A 26,613-nucleotide genomic window follows, 5' to 3' on the forward strand; every position below is an offset into this window, starting at 1 on the left:
AAGTGTAAGCTTATGAAATTTATAGAAAATGCAAAAAAAAAAAAAAAAACAGTTAAAAGCATGAAGATAATATTAAGAACAAAGATTACCAAGCATGATATCCACAAACTAAAGACTTGCTGAACATTATTTTTGAATTTTGACAAGGCATCGAGCTTATCATGTAGAGGAAAGAGGCAAGAACGAGATTCATATACTTTATTTAAGTATGCACCTTTAGTCGCGCACTAAGATGAGAGGGACGGATGAAGAAAACAAAGCAAAACCACAAAGAGCTTAGCTTAAAAATCAGCATTTGAACATAAAAAATACTTTGTTATTTAAAAAAAAATAAAATTATAGCAATGTATAGATTAAGAGGGTATTCGGAACTTTTAAATTGTTTTTGTTTAAAATAATTTTTTTATATTTTTAGATTATTTTAATATGTTAATATTAACAATAATTTTTTTTTTAAAAAAATTTCATTTTCTAAATGTTAAATCGTTATTGCCGGCATCATTTTAAAATAGACCCAAATACAAAAACTATACCCAAAATAAAAAACTATAAAGGGATAAATGTTCTGCTAAAATAAAAATTTGAAGAGGAGAGAGAGATTTGACCTGAGAGAGTTTATAATTAGAGTTTTGAATTTTTTGTCGGCTTTGTGGACAGCGTCCTCTTGTCTACAGCTTCAAGATGGGACTTCCATTGGCAATCAAACGAGGTTCAATGCTTTCTAATGTGTTCTGAGTGTTTTGGAAGTGTGTCGGCTGATTTTATTTATAATTTTCAATGATTTTATTTTAATATATTGATATAATAAATTAAAAAAAATTATTTTGATATTTTTTTTAACAAAAAAAATACTTTTAAAAAAATATCTTACACGTAATCAAGCTCGAAAGATGGGTTGCGACAATGGGGCAGTTCAAAAGTGAGCAGATCATTCTGTATACTGGGAGCTTTTCTGTGTTTCTCTGTTGGAAATTGAGTCACCATTTACATCAGCTTAACATTCCATATGTTGTTTTTTTCCTTAGACCATTCAATTTTGAAACATAATCAAATTACTCAAATGTCCTCGTGACATGAGCGTGGATAAGATTTTCACCAGGAAATGTGATTTTCCTCAATCGAGCTCTATGGCAGGTGGAGAATGTGATGTCCAAAGAGCCCTTCCTAAACAAACACCATTTACAGGCATCGTGATGCTGCTTTGGCAGTGGGAATTTGAGACTCCCCACACCAAACATTCCCAAATTCAAAGCTGATCCAAGCGTAGAATCTTCAAAGCCTACAGAAGGAGGCATTTTCCGTGAAGTCATGCAACATTAGACTAGAATTCCGTGAATTTATTCATTAATGGCCAACATTCATTAATATGTATTGCAGAAACAAGGGAACAGATTCGCAAGAAGTTCAGTAAGCAATAAGATTTAATCCGTGAAAATAAGTTTTTCATAATGCCAGGAAGGAAAAGGAGAGAATCTGAGTGGATATTCAAAATGATTCAATTTGGAAGTAGAAAACATTGAGTTCATCAAAGACAACCAAACACTTGAAGTGTCAAATTGCATTTTTGATTCTGCTCACCAAAGACCTTAAGAGTTTAAAATAGTTTAACTGACATATGTGTTTATCTGAGAATTTTATATTGAATTTTGTTTGTATGTCATTGTTCTAATGAAAAAGTTTTCAACATAAACATTAATTCTAATACTGCATAAGAAACTTGGCAAGCAAATTGCTATTATGCTTCAAAAGTTCACGAAATTATCAAACTAGTGAAGGGACATCATAATAATATATGCATGTATACTACTCATAATCGCAAAGTGTACTTGGAATCTCATGGAAAATCAAATTTAAACTCACGAACAGAACACCAACAACCACAACGAATATCTTTTATTTGATTTAAGCCTCCAGACAAAAAAATTTCAAGGCAAGAAAAGCGTACCAATCTTTGATCAATGGCTAATGAGTAGACAAGAAAATACCTTAAGAATTAGCATCCTACAAGAGAAAGTGCCTTTCATTTTTCCTGTTTTTCATCCATCCAAGGCAAATCCACATCTAATGATGAAGTTATACCCATCGGTGCATCTGATGAGCTAGAAAATTTGCCCTTCTTGCGCCAAAGCCAAATTTTGGATACAGAGAAGCTCTCACCCTTGATCAAGCTACTAATCTTGTTTTCCTCCAAATCCCTATCAACTGAAAGATTCACATCCTGTTCTGTCCCTCTGGCATGCGTGATATCATGACTGCGCCGCTCATTGCCTAAGGCAACTCTGAGGTCCGTATCATCAAGCACATACTGATACGAACCCATCGAAAAACATCTTCTGGCATCTAAATTACTGCTACTAGTTTCCCCTCCTGCATCCCCAGCCTCGCCATTTAGCTTCCTGAATTTACCAAGTCTTACCGGCAAAACCCCCTTTTCAACAACAATTTCGTCAATTTGCAGGGTCTTTTGAGTGGGAACGAACCCATTATCTCCATTACCAGGACACCCATCATCCTCTCTCAAGTCATCAAAATCAAACATTGGGTTTTCCATTGAAAACCCAGCTGGAGAGAAAAGGGTTCCCCTGCAAAGAGGGCATGTAGAGTTGGATAGCAGCCAAGTATCTATACAGTTGATATGGAAAGCATGGCTGCACATAGGAAGCAATCTCAACTTGTCTTTCTCAGAAAATTCACAGAGACAAACAGCACAGTCAAATGGCTCTTTTAGACCCACTATCTCTTTGTACTGAAAAACAGGAAGAGCATCTATAAAAGCCTGATCCAAACCAGAATCATGGAGATGGAAGAGCTGCTGTAACTGTCTTTGAAGGGCATCTGAGCCAGATATTCCAGGGTATCTATTAGATTGAGAGGAAGCTGAAGAAGTCGGATGTTTTATGAGGAATCTAACAAGCAAATGGAGCAAACCAGAGATGAAAAATAGTACAGCAAGAATCACTATAACGAAAAGAACAGCAGGGCTAATTCTAGAACCAGAAGATGAAGGGTTTGAATCTTTATGGAAAGAAGCAGTATTGGTAGAATACGGATAAGACATCGAGGAAGGAGGAAGAGGAGGCGGGTAATCGTTTTGAACCCACGACGACGACATCTTCAAATGGGTATGTTCTAACATCAACCATCTATTCCTTTTGCTTTCACATCCCTCACACAGATCATCATATACTCTACTTTACCAAGCATTCAAGCACAAACCCAACTCATTTTCCAGATCAAAGCGGAAATGCGTTCCTATCTCCTTTCGCTTTGCTCAAATTTTTCACTTTCGCTTTCACTCGCTACAAGATAATTGTAGCAGGTAGTAGTTGGGTGCTGCAAGTAACATTTGTTTTTTTTTTTCTTATAAAACAAAAAAGCTTCTCTGTAGGTATCAACACATCATCAAGCACAAACCCAAGCACCAATAGAACATTATTATCAAAGAGAAGAAAGGATGAAGACTTACCGACCTTGATTCTCAGTCTTTGCAGCTGATGGTTTAAAACCCTAAAAGGTACATTACAGGCAAGCTGTTTGGTTTGGTAGTGGTACTGAGAAGGGAGGAAATGGGAATCGTCTGCTTCTCTCACCCTCTTTCTCAAAAATCACTCTGCCAACAACAAAAAAAATAATAAACACAAAACAAAAGCAAACCAAAGACAGCACTAATTTCCAAAGTGCGAGAGGTAAAGGATGCCAAAAAGAAGAACTGGTTGTGGACCCCACGCTCCTTTCAAGGCGCGTGGGATCATAGTTGGTCAACCAGATGCGACAATTAAACCCTCGAAATAGATTGTACTTCATGGGCTTTATAGTGGGCCTATTCCCTGGGCTTACAACTCTCCACTTCTGGACTTGGAGGGAGTGCTTCGTGGATGTAGAATAGACTTTGCAGTGTTAACAAGGACCATTTTTTAGGTTTTCTAGCGTCGTTGTTCTTGTCTCCTTAGGATCCATCACCATGACCTTTTATTTTCTTTTTTGTGTCAGTGAGGGACCACCGTATCAGACGTCATTAATATTTTTCTTATTAAATAATAAGTTGATTTTGAAACTAATACATCGTGATTGATTAAAAAATAAAAACGCATGTAAGAATTTTTTTTTTATATTTGGTAAGAATTATTTATTAAAGTATTTTTTTATTTAGAAATATATTAAAATAATATTTTTTATTTTTAAAATTTATTTTTGATATTAATACATCAGAACAATATGAAAACATAAAATATAATTAATTTGAAATAAAAAAATTAAATTTTTAAATTTTTTTAAAAACACTTTTAAAACGTAACTACAAATGAGCTCTATATTCTATTTGAGAGTACAAGAGAAGTTATTTTTAAAAATATTTTTTTATTGTGAAATGCATTCAAATAATATATATTTTTTATTTTTTAAAATTGATTTTTGACATTAACACATCAAAATGATCTAAAAAAATTAATTTGAAGCTAATTTGTTTTAAAAAATTCTCAAAAATACGGTTGGAACGCAATGCTAACAGGACCATAATGACAATAACCAAGTCTTTTGTTTAATATTAAAATACAAAATTAAAGAGATATAAATACAAAATAATTTATCATTCAAATAAAATATGTATAACATATTATTTTATTTTTTTATATAGCGTTTGATTACTGTCCTGGAATAGAAAAGACAAAAACAATAAAAACAAATGAGACAAGACAAATTAGTGGACGAAGACAAAATTGTTTGATAAATGTATATAAGTGCATCCTGTTTAATTAATAGTGGATAAAATAAAATAAAATATATTTTATCATTAATATAAAATATTATCAAACACCTACATAATTTATGTAGCAGATGATGGAACCAAAGTTGTTAAAATCACGATTTTAACACGAAACGAAAAGTCGTTCACAAACTCGGATCGTAAAATCGTAAGGAATTTTAAAATACATTAAAAAAAAATTCATGTTTCAAATAAAAATTCATACATAGTTCAAGCACCTTAAAAAACATGTTTCAAATAAAAATTCTTATATATTTCAAGCCTTCAAATAAAAATTCATATATAGCTCAAGTATCTTAAAATACATGATTCAAATAAAAGTCATACATAATTTAAAATAACTTTTCATTAACTAATAATCAACAAACTTAAAACAAGAAAATAACCAATAATCGGTTTTATGTTTTTTTTTTAATTAATTCAAGAAATAACCAATAAAATAACACTAGTTTTGTTTTTGGCACCATAAGATTTTCTCGCGGTAGATATAATTATACTCGATCAATTATGGTGTGATTTTGACTTAATTTCAAAGATATTAATTAGTAGGATATGCCAACTAATTAACCGGAGTGATTTCAAGGGATTAATTTTCATAATATGATAAGAGAGGATAACATTAGATGATTTGGGAATTGAGAATTTGGGAGCTGGGTTACCCGTTTGTTTATAGTTTAGATTAAAAAAAAAAAAATATAAAGATTAGTGAATGATTTATACACATTAACTAATAAAAACAGCAATAACCTGTTAAATTAGTGACAAAAACCACACGACACAGTTCAGATGTGCCTATCATGCTGTCCTGTTCTTGCCATGTAACTCGATCAAGGCAAATTATTAAATGCATTGACTGAGTACAAAGTTACTGACAGTTTGTAAGTGTTCTCGAATCTCGCTCGAAGACTGAGTCACTGAAGTGAACTAAAGACAGTCACGTGAGGGGGAAAGAAAAATCCAATAAGCATCTGACAGCTGGACATGAGGGGGGAATTAAACTTTCAGCTCCTCATTTTGTTGAAATCGCAAAATCGGTTTTGATATCGCGATGTTGTGCGATTTCATCCGATTTTTGCGATTTCACCCGATTTTAACTTGATTTTATCCATTTTCAATTTTTTCAAGCGATTCAACCCGTAATGCATGTTTTAACTCGTAAAATCGTATGATTTTACGAGTGAAAACACGATTTTAACAACCTTGGATGGAACAGAGGCCAAAAAGCTAATAGAACAACCTAGGCTGGAAAACCAAGAGCTCAAAATGAACCTTGGAGAAGAAATATAGGCTCGAAAAAAAGCCAAAAAAAAAAAGAAGGTGAGATCCTTACAAGATGAAGCAAAGTATTGTGAAGAAGTTTACATTCATGCTCATTCAGAATTGATTGATAAACAATTTCATATAATTTATATTATATCCAATATATTTTCATTTGATATTTTTTATTAAGGCGACATGTAGTCAAGATCAAAATATAGCATTTTCTATATTAGATAACTTTGCAATGTTAAGTTTAAAGATTGCTAATTTAATGTACCTGTTATTTAATAAACACCTACATATTAACTCATTGTTTTCATTATACCTTAACTTATAAGAATGATTGCTTCCTTTTATAAAATGGAAAAACATAACATGTATCAATCTTAACAACTCTAATTAATATTTAGTCTTAATAGAACATTGCCTATAGATTGTTTATAGTCAATGTAAACAATGAACAATGTTTTGATATAACATGAGTCCTTATAATTATAATCACTTTATATTTTTCTTTTAAAAAAGAATTTATATTTAATCTAGACTCGTTAATAAAACTTAAATGAATAAAAAATATAAAAAATGTTTTTTATAAGTAAAATATATGTTTTGCATAAATAAAGTCAATGTCATATGTAACCACCTCGATTGCATACAAGGCATATACACTAACATAGCCATTTTTTAGCAAGTTTATTATAAGTTGTTCCTTTGACACCTAATATGATGGATGATTATCAAAATCTTAATGGCTGAAGAATGGCCTTTATCAATTGCTTATTTTAATTGGTAATCTTTTGACAAGTTTATTATAAGTTGTTCCTTTGGCATTTAATATAGTAAATGATTATCAAAATCTTAATGGCTGAAGAATGATCTTTATCAATTGCTTGTATTGATGGGTGGTTAATCAATATAAAAAATGTTCTTTCTAGTTAGTTTTTTTCAAATGAATATAAATTTATTATTGATCTAACAAATTTACCCCACTTGGCGTGCTCATATATTGATATTATAGATAATCTTAATGATCGATTATCGTCAACCTATTGATTGATTATTGATTTCTTAATCAATATACTATTTGTTTCTTGTTTCTTCATTCCAACAAAAAAAAATATCAATTAAAAAATATGTAGTGTTGATAATCAAATGGAATGTGTAGTTGTAAACTTGGCTCTAACAAGTTCAAAACAAATGAGAAAATGCCAATAACACAAACCAGAAAAGAATGAAAAAGAAAAGAAATAAAATAAAAGTTATGAACAAATAAATCTAGAACAAAAGAAATAAAGCAACATGTAGTCAAAAATTATGAATAAATCACACGCGCACACACACACACACACACATATATATATATATATATATATATATATATATATATATATATATATATATATATATATATAGAGGATTGATCATTTTTTTAAGCTATTAAATGACCTACTTATATTATTATATAAATAGAATTTAACATAAATATAAAATTTTAATCCTAAATAAATTGTCTGCAATATATAAAGATTGTTCAATCTTAATCCTATTACAATTTTATTTTTTTTATTTGCGAGCATCCTTTTGGTAGGTGTATGTATTCATATCAATATGTACAAGCTACCAATGATCAATTGATCATTTAAGGTCAATTATACTCTAGTCAATTTTGTCTTTTTTTTTTTACTTTTTAATTAACAGTGAATAATTATTGTTTTAATCAATTGACACATGTATAGTTTAATTTTGATATAGACAACATTATTGCATGTGACTTGCTATATTTTCTATACATATTATTAACATGAAATTTAAAATGGATTTGACATTAAACTAGTGAGATTTCTATGGTTATGATTCAATATTGAATTTATTTACGTGATTCATCAATAAATTCTAATTTATTTAGTTTATTGTCCAAAAATATTGAAAATAAAAATTATATTTTTGTCTTAAATCATACCTCACTTCGTTCATATTACACGAAATCACTTTGCCATTCATTTTCGCATTCATGCATTATTCTCTCTTTCACACACACATAAAAACACACTCATACACACAATACATGTGTGAATATATATTACAAAGATTTAATTGAATCAAATGAAACCGAATGAAAATAAAAATATTTTAAAAAATAAATGGAACCGAATGAAAATAAAAATAAAAATAGTGATGCCCAACAGCATGGCTGTTCGCTCGCTTATGAGTCTTCGCCGAATACCATACATATTTTATTAGTAGCATGTTCCCGTCTCTCTCTCAAAAACCAAACAAAACGACAACTCAGACGAACAATGCTTATTACTAGTAGTATGTTGCTATTGCAACTCGGATAATGAAACTCACAACCGATTCAAGCGATATAACGAGTCGCTCCCCTCTAGGCATCGATCTCAATGAGATCCCCTCCACTTCGACCTCTTCTCCTCCAGAAAATTCATTGGATGTGGTGCTGTCCTTTCACGAGAACCCAGACCCTGCGCCGGGAATGGCTGCTGGGTTGCGGGCCGAGGGATCGATGTGCGGGGCATGCGGAAAGCCGGAGGTGCGGGGCCAAGTGGTTGTTTGTGACGGTTGCGAGCGTGGTTTCCACCTAGGTTGCGCTGGAAGGCAAGCTATTAATTCGGCGGAATGGCTATGTGGAGAGTGCCTTAGTGGCGGCGTTAAGAGCAAACGGTGGCCATTAGGTGTTAAACGGATTTTGGACATCAACGCTTCGCCACCAAGCGATGCCGATGATGACTTGCTTTCAAATTTGAGGTGAAACTGCTGTCTATCTATCTATCTATCTAATTAATTAACTAAGTGCATAGATTATTATCATTAATCATTCTTTCAATTTATTCATGCCAAATGCACTCCTGGGTTTTTGTAACTACATATTTATTTCATTTTGAAGATGCCTCATTTATGCTTACTGTTTCCATTTACATTTATTTTAGGAAGCACACTCAGAATCAGGGTGATAATTCTTTTGGTGCCCCCCCGCTCACATATTCAAATCTTTTCTACACCGGGTATGGATTAAGTTCTGGGCCTCGGATGCATCCTTTCTCAGACGTAATGCGTCCTATGCAAACTGCAGATACAAGTGCTGAGGATGCAGGGATGAGTTTCCCTCAAGGAAGCCTTAGAAGCAGGAATAATACAACCATTAGATTATTGTCCCGCAATCCTAGTGAGATTTTCTTGCAGGGTCTCAGAGAATTCATTTCTGAAAGGCATGGTGTTCTGGAAGAAGGTTGGAGTGTCGAATTTAAACATTCTATCAGTAATTATGACCTCTTTGCAGTTTATTGCTCTCCAGATGGAAAGACTTTTCACTCGATGTCCGAGGTTGCTTGCCATCTTGGCCTGATGCCTAATCGTAATTCAATCGACATGGACTCAGCAAGTTACGTGTCTCCCTCTCCACAGGAAACTTTGCATCTGCCCAGAAAGAGCAAGTCCAAAAGATGTTCACTTACCAATGTTTTTTCTGAACATAAAACAACTTTGGTGAGCGGCCACTGCAAGGAGCTTTTTTCCAATGGTCAAAGTATTGAAATTAACAACGCTAACCTCGGTGAAGTTAGAGAATTTGAGATGCAAGAAGATGGCATATCTGATTTCCAGCCATCTAATGTAAGTACACATTCAATCTACATTTATACAGTTGTAATTCTCCACTGCTGCCATGGTGATAAAAATACAGTCCAACTTGTGCTCATCAAAATATTGCATTTTCTTTGTTTACCTGATTCTTGTGCGTGCTACTGTGCCTCATGTTTCTTTCAGGAAGGACTTCCTGTCCAGTTTGAAGACTTCTTTGTTCTTTCTTTGGGAAAAATCGATGTGAGACCTACATATCATAATGCTAGCCTGATTTGGCCTGTAGGTTATAGATCCTGTTGGCATGATAAGATTACTGGATCCATTTTTTTGTGTGAAGTATCAGATGGTGGTGATTCTGGACCTGTTTTCAAGGTTAGGAGGGTCTCATGCTCATTGTTGCCTGTTCCTCAGGGGCTAACTGTTCTATTTAGGACAAACTTTGGCCAGTATAGTAGTTACAATAACCAAGATTGTCATCATATGATTTCCCACAATATCGATTGCGAAAGTGATGACAATATTGAGTTGATTCTTGCAGACCCTGCCCCACCATCATATGATGATGTTCTAACCTGTCTTCAGGGCAGTTCAAATAGAACATCAGAGATTATGAAAACTAGCTCCTTTGATAGCAGTTCTGAAAACTTTTTGTTCAGTGATAAAGTATTAGGAGAGGAGATTGGTGAGATTTCAGTGGAAGAGCGTTCCTCAACTTCAGCATGGACAGTGATATCTCAGAAATTAGTGGATGCTTACTCTGAAATACATAGACAGCGAGGTACTCTTAAGGTCTCCTGCAACCATGCAGATAATGAAATGGGTTCATCAGGCTTGTATACCAAGAATGAAAATAGCAATGTAAGTTCTGCCTCATTAGCCAAATTTTGCAGCTGCCCCAACTTTGTTGGAATCCCGTTGGAATGCCAGGGTGAACTTGAGGCTTTCTCTTCTACATTATCAGAATGGCTTGATCAGGATAGATTTGGGCTGGACACAGAATTCGTTCAAGAAATGATAGAACAGCTCCCTGGTGCAAAAGCCTGTTTGAAGTATGAATTTCTGATTAATAGGGGTCGTTATTCCGTGTCTCCAACTGTTGGAAATGGATTCTTAATGGCTAAAAGAAAAAGTAGATCAGAATCAGATGCTTTATTTCAAAGATCCAAAAAAGCCAGGTTGGCTAAAGAGAATTTGGGGGATTATCAATATCCTCCTGGGAGGCCTTTGTGTTCCAGGCTCCCGCCTGTACTTGTTGGTGACTTTTATCAGGTGTGTGCATATGCTAATTACTTGTATTGTATAGGATTTTGAAGGAATCAGTGTGTTCTTTCTGGATAGAGAGCTTAGTTGCTTCAATCATTAGGGCTCACACTTTTGGGTCTGTGCAGGTATTGGAGTTATTATGGCGCTTCCATGAAATATTGGGTTTGAAAGAGCCTCTTTCCTTAGAGGAACTTGAAGAAGAACTTATCAATCCATGGTCTAATCTTTCTCATCTTCTAAAGAATCTTGAGAACAAGGTCCATGGTAGTGAAGCCATAGATTTTTATGAAGCAGATAGTATGAGTGGACTAAACTCATTTTTACCTGATAAATCTGGCATGGCAGTTTGTGAGGGTAATTCACATGCATGTGTTAATGATGAAGGATGTAGGATGGGAGTGAAGGATGGAGGCCAAGCTACAGTTGCATCTGTTACCCACATCAGTTGCAGTGGTGTAGCTTCGACTAATGCACATTGCTCGTTGTTAGGTATGCTAATAAGTGAGCTACAATGCAAGATTGCTCCACTAGTAGATCCAAATTTTGATTCTGGGGAGACAAAATCAAAACGGGGAAGGAGGAAAGATGCAGATAGCTCAGCTCCAACAAGAAGAAATAACCTCAATATGCTCCCTATTAATGAATTGACCTGGCCAGAATTAGCCAGGAGATACATCTTAGCAGTCTTAACTATGGATGGTAATCTTGAATCTGCTGAGATTACTGGTCGTGAAATGGGCAGAGTGTTTCGCTGCATACAAGGTGATGGTGGGGTGCTTTGCGGCGCTCTTACTGGAGTTGCAGGCATGGAAGCTGATGCACTTGTAAGATTGACTCTTAATCCCCCTGTCAACTCAAAACATTATATTGAAAGACCTTTTTTCAAAATTATTAGTAGCATGAGAGAAACAATTTGTTATTTATCTTTAGCCTTGTTCAAAAAGGAATCGAGTGTTAGGATCTTCAACATGATGCATCTAGATGCATCTACTTGAGCTTGGTGGTGCTGGTTTGTGCATATGCTTTAATGTGTGTGCTTGTTAACTGCTTCCAGATGCAGTGAAAGTTACAAAGAAAAACAATAATGTACACTAATTTCTTAACCTTTGCCTTCAGTTTCTTGCAGAGGCTACAAAAAAAGTTTTTGGTTCTTTGAGCAGAAAAAAGGATTTTCTTAGCATAGAAGATGAAACAGCTGATACAAGTTGTGATCATGAGAATAATAACATGAAAGATGGTAACATCCCAGAGTGGGCACAGGTGCTGGAACCTGTTAGAAAGCTACCCACTAATGTAGGAGCTAGAATCAGAAAGTGTGTTTACGATGCTCTGGAGAAATGTCCACCAGAATGGGCAAAAACAAGATTGGAACATTCAATTAGTAAGGAAGTGTACAAGGGCAATGCATCAGGACCTACGAAGGTGTTGTACAAAAATCTGTTTCCTTGTTTGAATCTCTTCTGTGCTGTATATTTTTCTGTGCTTATGCTTATTGATTTATTTTTGTCACTGTAGCCTGAATGTTACTTTGTTTTGATATTTTAAGGTGCTGTCCCTATGCAGTTTAAGCTCTGTTTAAAAGTGCTGTTAATTCAGTGGGTAAAATAGGGATGCACTTTAAATAATAAGAGCTTGAGAAGATGATTGGCGTTTCAAACATAAAATGAAGTTAAAATCTGCTTTCTTTCCCATTGCCTCGCAAGTCATGCTGAGCAGAAACCTTTCGTTGTACTCAAAAATTTTCTGAGTACTATAGGACTCCATGGAAAATTTTTAAAACATGGTTGTTCTGGCCCTTTTTGAAAGACATTAAGACTTTGATGTTCAAAATAAAATATGTAAACCAAAGAACATGGAAGTTTTGAAGCGCAGTACTACTCAAACCCTAGCAGAAACAGTTGATGTTACTTTTACCTTAAACTCAAATGGTGGTGTTGCCATAGTGTTTTTCTTAAACAACAAAAGAGTGGGGTTGAAAAGTAAATTCTAGGAACCAAAAATCTTACCTGGTTGGAAATTTGTAAGTGAAATTAATAATGACACTTGATTGCAACCTCCAATTGTGTTCAGAACAGAAGCTTGAGAACTTGACGTACAAATTTTTAAAAGCCCTAGTGCATATGAATGATTTAAAAAAAAATGAAATTGATGAACATTGCTTCTTGGAAATGTAATTGTATTATTAAAGACAATATGAGATGGAAACAATATTTGTATCCTCACAAAAGCCTTTTATCTTAATTGTGCTCTTCTGTGGAAACTTAATTGTGCTCATTTTTTCACAGTACCCATTACAAATTTGAAGATAATGGTTTTAGTGAAAATTTGCTGGCCAGGATTTAAAAACATTGGAGAAACAGAAACGGTGCGAGGATCCAAAGTGATGTGAATAATGTGCTCTACCTTCATGCTTTTTATCTTTGAAATTTGAGACCTGCAGTTCCTGCTTGAACATGCGTGTCCAAACTATCTTTTGTTGCAGCAATTTTTTATTTCAGTATAGTAATTTGGTGAATTGCATGTAAGAATGTTTTGCTCCTAAGATTAAACTTGGTGCCTTATTGTTGATGAAAGTGATCTCTTCCAATTGTTTGTTTTCCCTTTACTCCTGTCTCATATAGCCTTCACCTATAATTTACTTGTTGAAAATGATTTATGAAAGAGCATGCTTCATTCAGCTTAGTATTATTTCTTGTTATGAGAATTTGATTTATGGCTTTGATTCTGAATTCACTGCTGTTTGTTGATCAAACACAGAAAGCTGTGCTTTCAGTGCTAGCAGATGTATTAACTGGAGTCCAGCAAAAAGCAGTCAAGACAAATAAAAAGAAAATATCGATACCTATTTCTGACATTATAATGAAACAATGTCGTATTGTATTGCGGGAAGCTGCTGCCGCAGATGATGCAAAAGTTTTTTGCACCTTGCTGGGAAGAAATCTCAGAAATTCTTGCGACATTGATGATGAAGGGCTTCTTGGATCTCCAGCTATGGTTTCTCGTCCTCTGGATTTTAGGACTATTGATTTGAGATTAGCAGCTGGAGCTTATGGTGGTTCGCATGAATCTTTTCTCGAAGATGTTCGAGAGGTTTGTATACTTATTATGAATTGGCTTGACATGTAAATCCTTTGATGATTCTAGCTTTTCGTTGCTTTCTAACATGGAAAGTTTTTCCTTTGCATGTTGCAAACGTGAACTAATTTTGTATGCTATTCATTCATTCAACTCCTGAAGTATGTTTATGTGAATTAATGCTCTTATTGCATTTATATGTTGGATATGGTAGTGAACTTCTTTGTTCTGCCCTGTGATTAAGTTGTAGTAAAAATTCAGTATCAATTTTTATTTTCTATCACTTCTGAAACTTTTTGGAGGCTCTACTTTTCTTATTGTCAAGGTGGGTTATAGATTTCCTGTCATCTTGGAAAGACATGCTTGGTGTAATGTTTAGCATTTGTAATGTATCAAGGATCTCACAAAACTTGATTCGTGTGCTTCTGTTTGCTGTTGGAGAATTTTCCAGCTCTAAATTTTCTTTCAGAAAATAGAAAGCTGTGGAGAACATGTTTACAAATTAAAAATAAAAAGTGTTTTCTGCCTTGCCAGTGGTAGACACTACTGGCAGTTGTTTGCCCAAATTGTCCACCTTAGGAAACAACAGTCTTGTTTGGTTCATGTGTTATTTCATCTAATTCAATAGAATTACATTAATGGAAATTCAAACCAGGTCCTTGTTTCTGGATAATTGGTTGTAAATATGTTTTCTTGGTTTTTCACGAAGAATTAATTCTAGAATCAGGATGTAATCTAGACAATTGTTTTCTGTTTCTCCATCTGCTTTTGTGGAGTTGTTTTCCTAATTCTGAAGAGTTAGGTTTTAGAAGGTTTGAACAGTTTTTCAAGTACAGTAGGAAAAGTTGCAAAGGTCCATTGAATGCTATGTGTGATTGCATGTTTGAATCAAACCTGTAATGCAGTTTCGTGGCTGATTATCTTTATAGCTTTCATTTTTTGGCAAGTGTCCTTGATAAATTAATGTTTAAGTTTTTCTGTCATCTTTATTATATATGTAACTTTTTAAGAATTACATCACCTTCACATTTTATTAAAATGGTCTAGTATGTATTCTGTTCCTATGAAAAATAAATAAATTTCAATCATCTTTATGCTTTCTTTTCAAATTATCTCAACCAGTTCTGCTGAATTCAGTTAGTGATATTTTTCTAACTTGATAGATTGCTATGGATGATCTAATGTTTTACTACTGTTACTCTTTGAGTGGCAGTAAAATCTACTTACTGATACTCTTACCTGGCAGTTATGGAGCCATGTACGCATGGCATTCAGGGAACAGGGTGATTTGGTTGAATTAGCTGAGACACTTTCCCAAAACTTTGAATCATTGTTTGAAAAGGAGGTAATAACTTCTGCCCCCTCCTCTCTCCACTTCTTACTGAAGTTGTTTCATTATTAGCAGTCATGTACAAGGAAATAATAGCTTCCACCTTGTCTTCTCTCAATAGCTCGCTAAACTTGTTCTGTCATTGCTATGTACATGTATTTAATGCATCAGTCGTAGTTAGCCATGAATGAAGACCTCAGTAACATGATGTATTCGCATTTAGAAATTTTTGTCCATAAATAAAAATTTATCATGTATTCATGTCATGATGCTGTCAGGAATTTTCATTTTTAGCATTAAGTTAAACTTTTAGCTGAATGATCATGTCATTAAGCATGTGGCTGATCATCTTGGGAGAATTGAAGTTTTTCAGGACAGTCATATTGGAATAAATTATGAAAATAAATTCGTGATGTATGAAAAAAATTTGGGAATAAAAAAACCTCTCTGATTGGAGTTTTCTTATTCTGTCAAGTTATATATATTTGGTAAACAAGTCCAAAAGTAGATGTCTGCTAGATGACTGATGGCGTGGCTGTTAACTGCTGATATCATTGAAAACGTGGTATGTACCACATAAAAGCATATAATCATAAATCATATGCCACGTTAGGGTCTTTCTTTAAATTTCTCTGTTTTTTGCCCTTTCCTTTTGCTTAAACTTCCCCACTGACCAAACACCTTCACTCTATCATGTTTCACACTTCCATCATACAAAAGTATCCCAATAACAATCGTGGTCAGTTAATTAAATGTTTCCCTCTCTTGGTGAAGTTCATTGTCATGAAGATTCACTGCTTCAAGTTGCTCTATGATTTGGTTATATTTATTTCCACAAGTCTAGAAATTTCTTGGGTGGTGGAATAGCATGGTGCTTTTGCTTGGGTGTATTTTGGTAGCTATGATTTAGCTATGTTCTGGATGGTTGTATCTCTTGCTTGGTTGAGGCAGAACTTCTATGGGTTCTTTCATTCCCTTTTATTTGTGTTTTGATTACATTTTGTCTGACAAATTGCATAGAAGAGTATTTTTGTTGTTTTGCACTACCATGAGGCTTAACTCAATGACGAGATAAAATCTGGGGCACTTGTTATTTAATATGGTTGCTAAAAATCTGTAGACATTTAATCATGAGATAAAATCTTCAGATTCTACACAATTTACATACAAAACAATGTGAGCCATAGACTGAATCATAGATGGATGTGAATCATGCAATTCAGTTATAATTTAATTAAACTTGGTATGGTTTGTTGCATGGCAGAGTCAACTCGAATAAAAAATAAACCTTAGAGGAAAAATGCATAATTTGGAAGAGATGGTAACATCAAAGATGCTCCAAATCTAGAAGTCTTGAACGACAAAATGTAAAGAAATCAAAATTCCTGTAAAGAAAGAGAAATGAGTGGGTGAAACAGTGCAAGAATACTGATAATGGTGATATCAATATTAGGGAGGATTACTATTTATTAAAATTGCCAGGTTTAGTATTTTGACTGGTTAGAAATTAGCTTTTGGATATCTTTGAAGTGATTTACTTTTTAGGATATCCGAGTACCATGGAACAATTTCTCTAATCTTTTGAATTTTGAGACTTTAGAGTCTTCAATAACTTGAAACTGATCAAGTGAAATGAATAGATATACCTTCTGTTCAATAAATGTTTTTTTATTTTTGTTAGAAACAAGGTTGTTAAAATCGGGTTTCTAATTAGGATCATTGAAGGGTTCAAAACATTGGATCAGAAGTTTGGAATGTAATATCATAACACCTCATGAATTATTAAAACCCTACAAAATAAGAATACACATTGGACCTTAACTATCATAATTCAAACAGTTGGTACAAAAATCATATTCTTGTGGGCATCCTCTAATTCATGTCAAAGTGAAGTACACACACACATAAAGTAAAACAAGCAAATTATTTTTTTTTGGACAAAACAAGCGTATTCACAGAGTTAAGAAGTACCAATAATTGTGAGGAGAAACAAGAAATGAAAAGAATCAGTAATAGGCTGTTTTTAGATGAAAATAGTAATTAATAAACATGTACAATGTTTTGAAAACTCATCTCCGATTATTCTTACTTAACTGAATTCTAAAGCATTCGAGATGCAGATTAAATTATGTTCTACATTGGTTTTTATAGTCAACAAAGCAATTTTGTCACTTCAATCTTTTTTTTGTAGATGTATCTTTTAACAATAGCAAACCTTCATTTAGGGATGTTTGATCCACCCAGCCTAGAAACAAAAGCAAATGCTCGGGCATTAAAAATATTTAGTATTTTGGTTTTTTAATATTAAATATCAAATCCACTATAGAAGTATTCATTATCCATATCTCATAAATTAAACAGTGAAGAAAAAAGATCCACCTTCTCAAATTAAAAAAGAAAAAACAAAGTACTAAAACTAAACAGTGGCTCCAAGATTAAAATAAATAATGAACCAAAAGAAAACCCGACTACAAGGAAGTAGCCCAAAAAATTTGAGCTGATATAAAGTCCTAGAAAATCCCATAAGATCTCAATTTTATGATTTTAGCTATTAAAATTCTGATTTTACTATTATCTTACACAAAAATGAATTTTACTATTTGAATCCGAGATTTTAATAAACATGGTTAGAAATTTGTAGTGTGGTATTTATCTTCTGCAATAATTTATTTTTTGTTTCCAAATCTTAAAATCCACAAGTTGATGTGATTTAAAATATGCTTTCTAGCATGAATTGAAACTTGATTTGACAACCATAGGTTCCACTATGACATTTTTAACAGATGCCAAAATCATTCATTGCATGCAGTTGGAGGACGGTTGGGTTAATGATGGAACAAAGATAGTGAACCTAAGTATCCAAAACAAAAAAAAAAAAACCTGTTGGAGGGGGCTGATTTAATCAAGCTGGCACAATGTAAGGGTTTGTCTTATTAATCCATCAACTAAAACATGGACACAAGACAATCCAAATTTCTGAAGAATATGAAGTGATGATGATGATGTACCCTAGGTGAGTTGTTAAATGGACCTTCTTTCTTACTCTTTGATGGAGTTGCTATATCATTTTAGAGAATAGTCCTCCTTGGAAACCCAAGGGTAGACTAATTGGTTTGTCATCAATCGAGACATCATTCTGGTCAAAGAATACATCAATGGTAGATTTCTTGGTTTGGGGTATAAAGTTTTTGAATTATCTATGATCATGTAAGCAAAGTTATAATTGCTATTTCTGTATATTCCTGCTGTTTTGTGGTAAATTTTAAATGTGATGTCCCTATCACCTTCTTCCTTCCCCTCATCTCATCCCTTTCTCCCCCCCTTGTGCATTACTATGGCTCATGTCACTCATCGCTCCTTATCTCTTCATTTATTGATGCCTTTATGAAGATATAATATATGTATTTATTTTTTCATGTAGGTGGTCACCCTTGTTAAGAAATTTGAGGGTTATGCTAAATTGGATCACATTAGTGCAGAAATAAAGAAAGAATTAGATGATTTTCTTGCTTCAATAAACGAGGTTCCAAAAGCTCCTTGGGATGAAGGGGTCTGCAAAGTATGTGGTGTTGATAAAGATGATAACAGTGTGCTGTTATGTGATACTTGTGATGCCGAGTATCATACTTATTGCTTGAATCCTCCACTTGCAAGGATTCCTGAAGGGAACTGGTATTGTCCATCTTGTGTTGTCAGCAAACATGTGGTTCAGGAGGCATCAGGAATTTCACAGGTTATTGGGATAGTCCACTGTAAAAAGTATCAGGGAGAAATTACCAGTGTTTACTTGGAGAAACTCTCACATTTATCTGTTACAATGAAAGAAAAGGAGTACTGGGAGTTTAGCATTGATGAGGTTTGTGCGTGGATCTAGTGCTCTGTACCTTTCTCGCTCCAATATGCCTTGCTAGGTCTTGATTCATATTATCTTTTCTAGACATATGTGCCTCCCTATTTCCTTGAACTCAAAAGCTGAAGAATTATACATGATGGAAGTGCACAAACTCAGATTTACCTCCCACTATTCCCTAAGCGAAGAAACTTGTTGCAAAACTCTGCAGTGAATTGTGATTTAAAAAGAGAAAAAAATTAATCAAATGTAACATCAAGATCCCCTTGAAAAATTATCACATGCATGTATTGTTGAATGCTTTAATGAATATCTAATTTTAAAATGTCAGGTGTAAATTGTTTCAAGTCACTTTTCTGCTGATGAGAGAAACACTGAATTGAAAGACTCATTTATGGAGATCCTACCATGTGATTCATACATGATTTTTTCTGTCTTGTCACATGTGAGATATTCTTTTCTCATAAGGGAAATGGTTGTGGTGTTTTATAGAATTTGTTACTCTTCCTTAAAGTTTGGTACAGGGAATAGGGTTTGTTCAAATGTAATTGATGGGAACAACATAACAGTGATGGCAATAAAATCTGTGAACATTATTGTGTCTGCTTAAGCTTTTAGTTTTATGATTTTTTATTTATTTTTTCTCCTTTTTTTCATATTCTCTTAACAAGCTCACTCTTTATTGGCAGAGAATCTACTTGCTAAAGTTTCTATGTGATGAGCTGCTAAACTCAGGTCTTATTCGTCAAAACCTTGAACAGTGTGCAGAAACAACAAATGAGATGCAGCAGAAATTGCGTGCATTCTCTATGGAATGGAAAACCATGAAATCAAAAGAAGAGTTTCTGGCTTCCAGAGCTGCAGATATGGATGGTAGTGCAGTTGGTGAAGTTGGTTTAAAGGAAGCCCTTGCTTCTGCAATTCCAAACCAGCCCAAGCAGGCGGGACAACAACCTGATTTGAGTGATGGACCTAGCCACTGTAGCTCCTTCGGTCATGATGTGTCAGCACTAAATGGTGGCCAAGATGGGACTAGGATTAATGGATTTGATCAATACCCTTCTGTATCAAGTTCTGGGAAAAATCATAGTTGTAACAGCCAAACTGTGAATCATACAGATACTAAAGAGGAAGTAAATGATCCCCTTGCTGTTGTGGATGGTAGTAAATTACCTTCTCGAGAAAATGAAAAATCATCCGGACCAAATAATTTGTCTCAAATAATGAGTGATGTCGATGAAATTCAATTCCAGGGTAACTTGCAAGGATATGCTGGAAGAGGCACTTCTCTTCTGCCACCACCAGATGTAGGATTCGGCACTGCATTAGAAGAGAACAGTTGCGTGAGTCAGCATGAGCCTCCTGTTGCTATCAATGAATCAGAAGGCTTCCATCTTGAGTTGAGCGCTGTTAAGAATGATCTTCTACACCTGCAGAACTCAATTAGCAGGATACAATCACAACTTTTGAAACTATCTGTGCGGAGGGAGTTCTTGGGTTCCGATTCCAGAGGTCGCTTGTACTGGGCTTCAACTGGACGAGGTAGTGATCAACGAGTTATTGTTGATGGAAGTTTGACATTGCAGCAAAGGAATTCAGATCAGTTTGGCACTCGTTTAAATCTGGAAGAGCAAAAAACCTTCTTTCCATTCCAATGCACTTCAAATAATGTTCTGGCTATGTGCTCACCATGTGTTTCTTATGAAAGTGAGGAGGAAATTGAACAACTCATTAGTTGGTTGAACGATGATGTACAAAAGGAACGAGAGCTGAAAGAGTCCATTTCACAGTGTCTGAAGCAAAGATATCAAGAGACTCGACAAACTAGAGACTTGGTTCAAGAAGAGCATCAAGCTTTGTCACTGATCACAAACAACAACAATACTGCATTTTCTAATTATCTTGTTACCAAGGCTGCCATGTTTCTGGAGAAGAAGTATGGTCCCTTGGTGGAGTTACACACCAGTGACAAGCTGGTCAAAAGGGCAAGAGTGACTGGCGAGGGGAAAATGTACCGTTGTGATTGCTTAGAGCCCATTTTACCTTCCAGATACCACTGCCTCTCTTGCCACCGAACTTTCTCTGATGATATTGAATTCAATGAGCATAATGGCGGTAGGTGCAATTTAATTACACCAGGCAATGCAAAGAGTGAATGTATCAGTGGTTTTGTAAAAGTAAAGGGGAATACGAAATCCCAGACCACCCAAAAGGTGCCTATCAGTGAAATGGACGTGGTTGAAACTTCTAGAAGTGGTTCCTCTGGGCTTGGGTCGAGGTTAATTAAATCTCAAAATGAAGGGATATGCCCCTATGACTTAAGTGAAATCAGTTCCAAGTTTGTGACAGAAGATTCCAACAAGGAATTGGTACATAAAATAGGTCTTATTGGTTCAAATGGGGTTCCTTCATTTATCACATCTCCTTCATCTGACCTCAATCATTCCATGTCAATGCTATTTTATCAAGGAGAAAATAATGGTGTTGGTGGTGATGAGTTGAGTATTGATGGAAGGATGGTTGTTTCAAAAGGAAAAAAGAGCGAAAGCAGTGCAGCCCTTGATAATATTTATGATAATTCTTCATGGAAATCTGTTGCAAATGAAATTAGCAAAGTATCAAAAACCGAGAAGCCACCTCCAGGACATGTGGAACATAGAAAAAAGAAATCTTCTTCAAATAAACATTTTCCTGAAATAGGGGCTGGTTTCTGCTGTGTAGTTCCTCGGTCATCCTTGAGGCCCTTAGCTGGAAAAGTTTTGCATATTTTAAGGCGACTAAAGATCAATTTGCTTGATATGGAAGCGGCCCTTCCTGAAGAATCACTTAAACCCTCAAAAGTGAATTTGGATAGAAGATTGACTTGGCGTGTGTATGTTAAATCTGCAGGATCAATCTATGAGGTTTGTCTCACTGCTTTTGTTATTCTTTGGGTGCTAATTTCATTACCCATTAGAATGCATTTTGCATGCCTATCAAACCTTTGGTGCTGCTACAAATGTTTTGATGTGCTTATGAATTTGTTTTTGGTTGGACTTACTTTTGTGCTGTTTCTGTTATAATTTCATGTTCTGGGAGCTAGGGGGTGGAGGAGCAGAAGCCTAAAACATTAAAGCTTGTTTAATTGTGGAAAACAAGGCTGTTCTACAGAACAAATTTTCACAAGAAATAGATAACACAACTGTGTCCAAAAACTATTTTCCATCTGAAGAACTGGAAAGTCTTTTATTGTGTTTTCCATATTCCTCCTTTATAAGTTGCACACTAGTTAACAAAGGGAAACAATTTCCAAACTGAAATTAAAAACAAGCAACCATTCTCTACTGCATGAACATTTTTACCAAACAAAGATTAGCCTTTTCTTTTCCATTTTAATTTATATTGGTTCTTGCTCTCACCATGTTATTGCTAAAAAGAAAAACTGAACTATTTGTTGTTGATGCATCCACACTTCCATCCCTTGATTTTTCTTTTATAAATCTGACAATCATCTTAGGTTTTTTGTGTTAATAAATAGTAGAAATTTTTGAAAGTTCTTTATCTAAACAGGATAAAGCATATGCAAGATGAAATTTACATGATCATCATTACAAAAATTTTAGATTATTATGGTATATTATCTCACTTTTCTACCAATAGAGACTTTATTTCTTTCACAAAAATGAATGTGACTTCTAATTTTGGTTGGAAAAAGAAAAATGGAGATGGAGATGGAAAGCTGTAGTCTGTAACTGTTTATTTAGACTATAATTTAGGCACGGGAGAAAAGATCTTTGTGGGACTGTATTTTAACTGAACCAACTTTTTTTTTTGTTGAAATAGAAGTGGGTACATTTTTTATCTGGCAAAATAGTAGCCAGGTTAGGATTACCTGACATGCATTAACAAATCATTTATGTATATATGTTTACTTTTTGTGCACATATTGTATGATAGCAGTGGCATGTATGCTTCTGCTTATGTTGGTGGCACTAAGAGCACATTTGCTATGCAGTAGTTGCAGTGATGCAATTCTAATGTTGGTCATCGGGAATTTGTTAGTTGATGATTTGTGCTCTTTTTTTCCCTCCTGTATTTATTGGAGTTGAGTTGTTGATTTCATTTTCAGTATATAGGACCTTATTTAATTGAACCTTCATTCAATTTTTCGTTGGTGTTATCTTCATATCTGGTTGGATGTATCCCATCCGATCTTTTATATTAAGTAGATAATTAGATAGAATCCAAGTGTGTTTGGTATTGTTGTGGCTTACCCGGCATGAAAAAGAAGAAGCAAGGTTTCAAAAAAAGCATTTATGGAGAGAAGGTTGAATAAAACATTATTTAAAAAATGCTCTGAAATTGACTCAAAGGTACATGTATTGAAAATATTTTTTATATCTTAGTGTCTCCAAACAATATCTAAAGGTTATTTTTCCAACTTTAAACAACAATAATAATCAATTCCCTTTGATAAAAGCACCAAAATCAAGTTTTTGATGTTTTTGCAAAATCAATGGTCTGACCATAATTTTGAATGGGTCTCACACAAGCTTGTCCATTGCCAAAACGCTTCTGCAAGTTCAGTTGGAGTGAAAGCAACTCCAGCCGCAAAAGCAGCAAACGTAGTATTATTGTATTTATTTGAACTCCATAGTTTTAGGTTATTTTTTCTCCTAGATATGGCAAGGCTGCAAATAGAGTTTTCTTTTATGTTTCAGATAAATTCTACTGTAAATAATTAGATATAATCTGAGTATTATTGTACTCATTACAACATGGTTTTAGTTATCTTTGCTCCTAGATATGATAACCCTGCAAATAAATTCTCCTTTTGTTTCAGATGATCCAAGCAACAATTATATTGGAGGAGATGATTAAGACAGATTATTTGCGGAATGAGTGGTGGTACTGGTCATCATTTTCTGCTGCTGCCAAGACTTCAACAATTGCTTCCCTAGCTCTACGAATATATTCCCTTGATGCTGCGATTGTGTACGAGAAGACCACGCCGAAGTTAGATTCAACCAACAGTTTGAAGCCTGTGGGTATGGTGGATAAGAAGCCATTGCCTGGTTTGGATCTAACAGACAAAAGCAGAGTAAGCAGGAAGTCTAACAAGAAAAGGAAAGAACCAGAATGATGATGAGGGAATCCAGGCTTGCTCGGGTATCTAGCATACGGAGGAAAAGCCTGGGGTGAGGCAGGGAAGGAGAAAGTGGGGTAGATTGTCAATGAGGTGTAAAATAAAATCTGTTTCTTTCAAAATACTCCAAGAAACTAATCCACACAAAAATCAATGTATCATTCACAAAAAAAGAAAAAAAGAAAAAGAAATTGAAAGAGTCAGAGTAGGAAGATGGGTTATGATATCTCTATTTTATAGTGGTTCGACCATCAATCAATCATCTACACACACTTTCTAAGCTGTAGGTTTGATTATTCTAATTCACCAATTTGTTTTCTTTCAATGTCATCTCGTTACAGTATGATCCTTCTATTTGGGATCCCTTTCATGGCGTCAAAGAATGCGTGGGGTGCCTGGAAATTAGCTCTATCAGTCAATGGGAGATAAAATCTGACTGACCAGCAAACCCCACGCTCTTATGAGCGTGTTCAATGGCTGTTTAGACAGCCCTCTTATGCAAGTTCTAACGTGTCGACAGCTCCTTTAGCTTAGCTTTTGACCCAACCTATAGCCTCCTAACTCACGCTCTATTTTTGTTTCCTTGACCATGACAATGTCCTGAAAAGATAGAGAGTCAAAGACATGGTTAGTGACAGGCTTTTAGTAAATCTCTCCTTGTCCTAGAAGGACTCGTCTATAGGGTAAGTTCCAAATATGTTATTTATGGAGTCGTCCCCGTGTTGTCATACCTAAACATTTAAATGATCTAGAAAAGAAGCTCTTGGAGAATGGTAAGAGTCACTACTCAATTTGTTTTGAAGGTGAAAACTAAGAAAAATCTAACACTTGTCCTAATAATTTTAGTTAAGGGGTTGCTTGAACAAACTACTAAAGACCAAAGACTAGTCACCCTAATGTTTCCTTAATGAGTTTATCATCAATTTTTAACCTACTGATGTTTTATTTTACAAGTCCAATATTTGTGCCCACATTTCTATCCTGATTTTTTAGTTTGTTTGTGATTTGACCTTTTTAATGAATTCTAGATGAGGTGATTTGAAGAATGACTTGCAACTTTAAATGACTAGAATGCTTGGCATATTAGAAGCACGCAATAAACTTAAATGCGTGTTCAAGTATAAATTGAATATCAAATGCAAATTACATAACCATTTCAAGTTGACCTAGAAATCTCTGTTAGTAATAGATTTGAAACTTAAAATATATTTAATGACAAAATTAGCTTGATTAGTGATATAAAGACATATAAAAGAAATAGCTCATTATCTATGAACAAATTAAGCTATTAATCCTGATGATAATGATGATTATGATAATGATAATAATAAATAAATAAAATAATAACACATCAATAAATCAAGATAAAACTAGTATATTGAAATCAAATTGGTTTCTAATCCTATATTTAAACTCATCTAAACTAATCTAGATTGACATAGCATCAAATAATCATTTAAAGTGGCTAGTTATAAAAAAAAATAAAGCACGACAAATAACATATCAAATAAATACAACCACATAGAAATTAAAATAGAGAACTAGTCTTCATATTTATAAAATAAAAATTTAGCCTATTGCTAACTTCTTTGACAAAAAGTTCTTCAAAAGCTTTTTTACACAAAATAAAAAGATAATATAAAATATGCTTATCATCTTAACCTAATAATGCATATCCCACATCAAATCTCAACAAATATATTTTATGCACATAAAAATCATAAGAGTATTATTTCTTCAAAGATGTCAAACACAAAACAAGAATTTAAGATCTATTATATTCATACAAACCAATTTAATTAAGTTAATAATCACTTAGATTACATTTTAAATAATAATAAATTAAATTCTAAACTAGATCCATGCAACATAAAAAAGTTATAGGTTAAAATCAAAGAATTAAAGAATAAATAGCATAATGAGTAGATCAAGGATTAAAACTTATTAGGAGAAAATATTTATAGTCTGAAATGAAGAAGGATTGATGAGCGGTAGGGCAATGTCCAATCCTATGTATATATTACAGTCTAGTCTTTAATTTTTAAAACCTATTTAGAATCAAGTCTCACTTAATTAATTATCCTAATTTAATTTTTTTTCCAATAGTTTTTTTACATGTGTGACTCATTAATCACATATAAATGAATATTAAAGATAAATAAAAATATTTATTAACAATAAATATGCTTTTGCATAAATAAAGTTAGCATCAAGTGTAACCAACCAATTGGCTTTAAAGCATATATAATAACAATATTTCCACTTACACTAAAGCCAATCGCTCATATATCTAATACCATATCACTTTATATGGTGATATGCTTTCATTGGAATAATATCTTAGTGAGAGG

At 34.0% G+C, this 26,613-nt stretch overlaps 2 protein-coding genes across 4 annotated transcripts; one reads left to right on the plus strand and one right to left on the minus strand.

Moving 5' to 3' along the window:
- Positions 1-1,029: 1,029 nt before the first annotated feature.
- LOC118058241 (RING-H2 finger protein ATL46) lies at positions 1,030-3,712 on the minus strand. 3 transcript variants are annotated; one of them, XM_035070948.2, is made up of 2 exons: positions 1,986-3,712; positions 1,030-1,279 (listed from the first exon to the last, which is right to left on the minus strand). In XM_035070948.2, the coding sequence occupies exon 1, from the start codon at positions 3,134-3,136 to the stop codon at positions 2,021-2,023; it is 1,116 nt and encodes a 371-aa protein (XP_034926839.1). In that variant the 5' UTR covers positions 3,137-3,712; the 3' UTR covers positions 1,030-1,279; positions 1,986-2,020. The 3 variants fall into 3 exon arrangements, with proteins under 3 accessions (XP_034926839.1, XP_034926842.1, XP_034926841.1); XM_035070951.2 differs by lacking the exon at positions 1,030-1,279 and having other exon boundaries at positions 1,876-3,333; positions 3,471-3,711; XM_035070950.2 differs by lacking the exon at positions 1,030-1,279 and having other exon boundaries at positions 1,876-3,333; positions 3,467-3,711.
- Positions 3,713-8,244: 4,532 nt separating this feature from the next.
- LOC118058238 (methyl-CpG-binding domain-containing protein 9) lies at positions 8,245-24,587 on the plus strand. Its single transcript, XM_035070945.2, has 10 exons — positions 8,245-8,785; positions 8,968-9,649; positions 9,803-10,888; positions 11,008-11,706; positions 11,999-12,304; positions 13,640-13,972; positions 15,204-15,302; positions 18,709-19,143; positions 19,827-22,040; positions 23,960-24,587. The coding sequence occupies exons 1-10, from the start codon at positions 8,361-8,363 to the stop codon at positions 24,257-24,259; spliced, it is 6,579 nt and encodes a 2,192-aa protein (XP_034926836.1). The 5' UTR covers positions 8,245-8,360; the 3' UTR covers positions 24,260-24,587.
- The last annotated feature ends 2,026 nt before the right edge of the window (positions 24,588-26,613 follow it).

This window comes from Populus alba, chromosome 17 (genome assembly GCF_005239225.2).
Source record: "Populus alba chromosome 17, ASM523922v2, whole genome shotgun sequence".
Lineage (NCBI taxonomy): Eukaryota > Viridiplantae > Streptophyta > Magnoliopsida > Malpighiales > Salicaceae > Populus > Populus alba.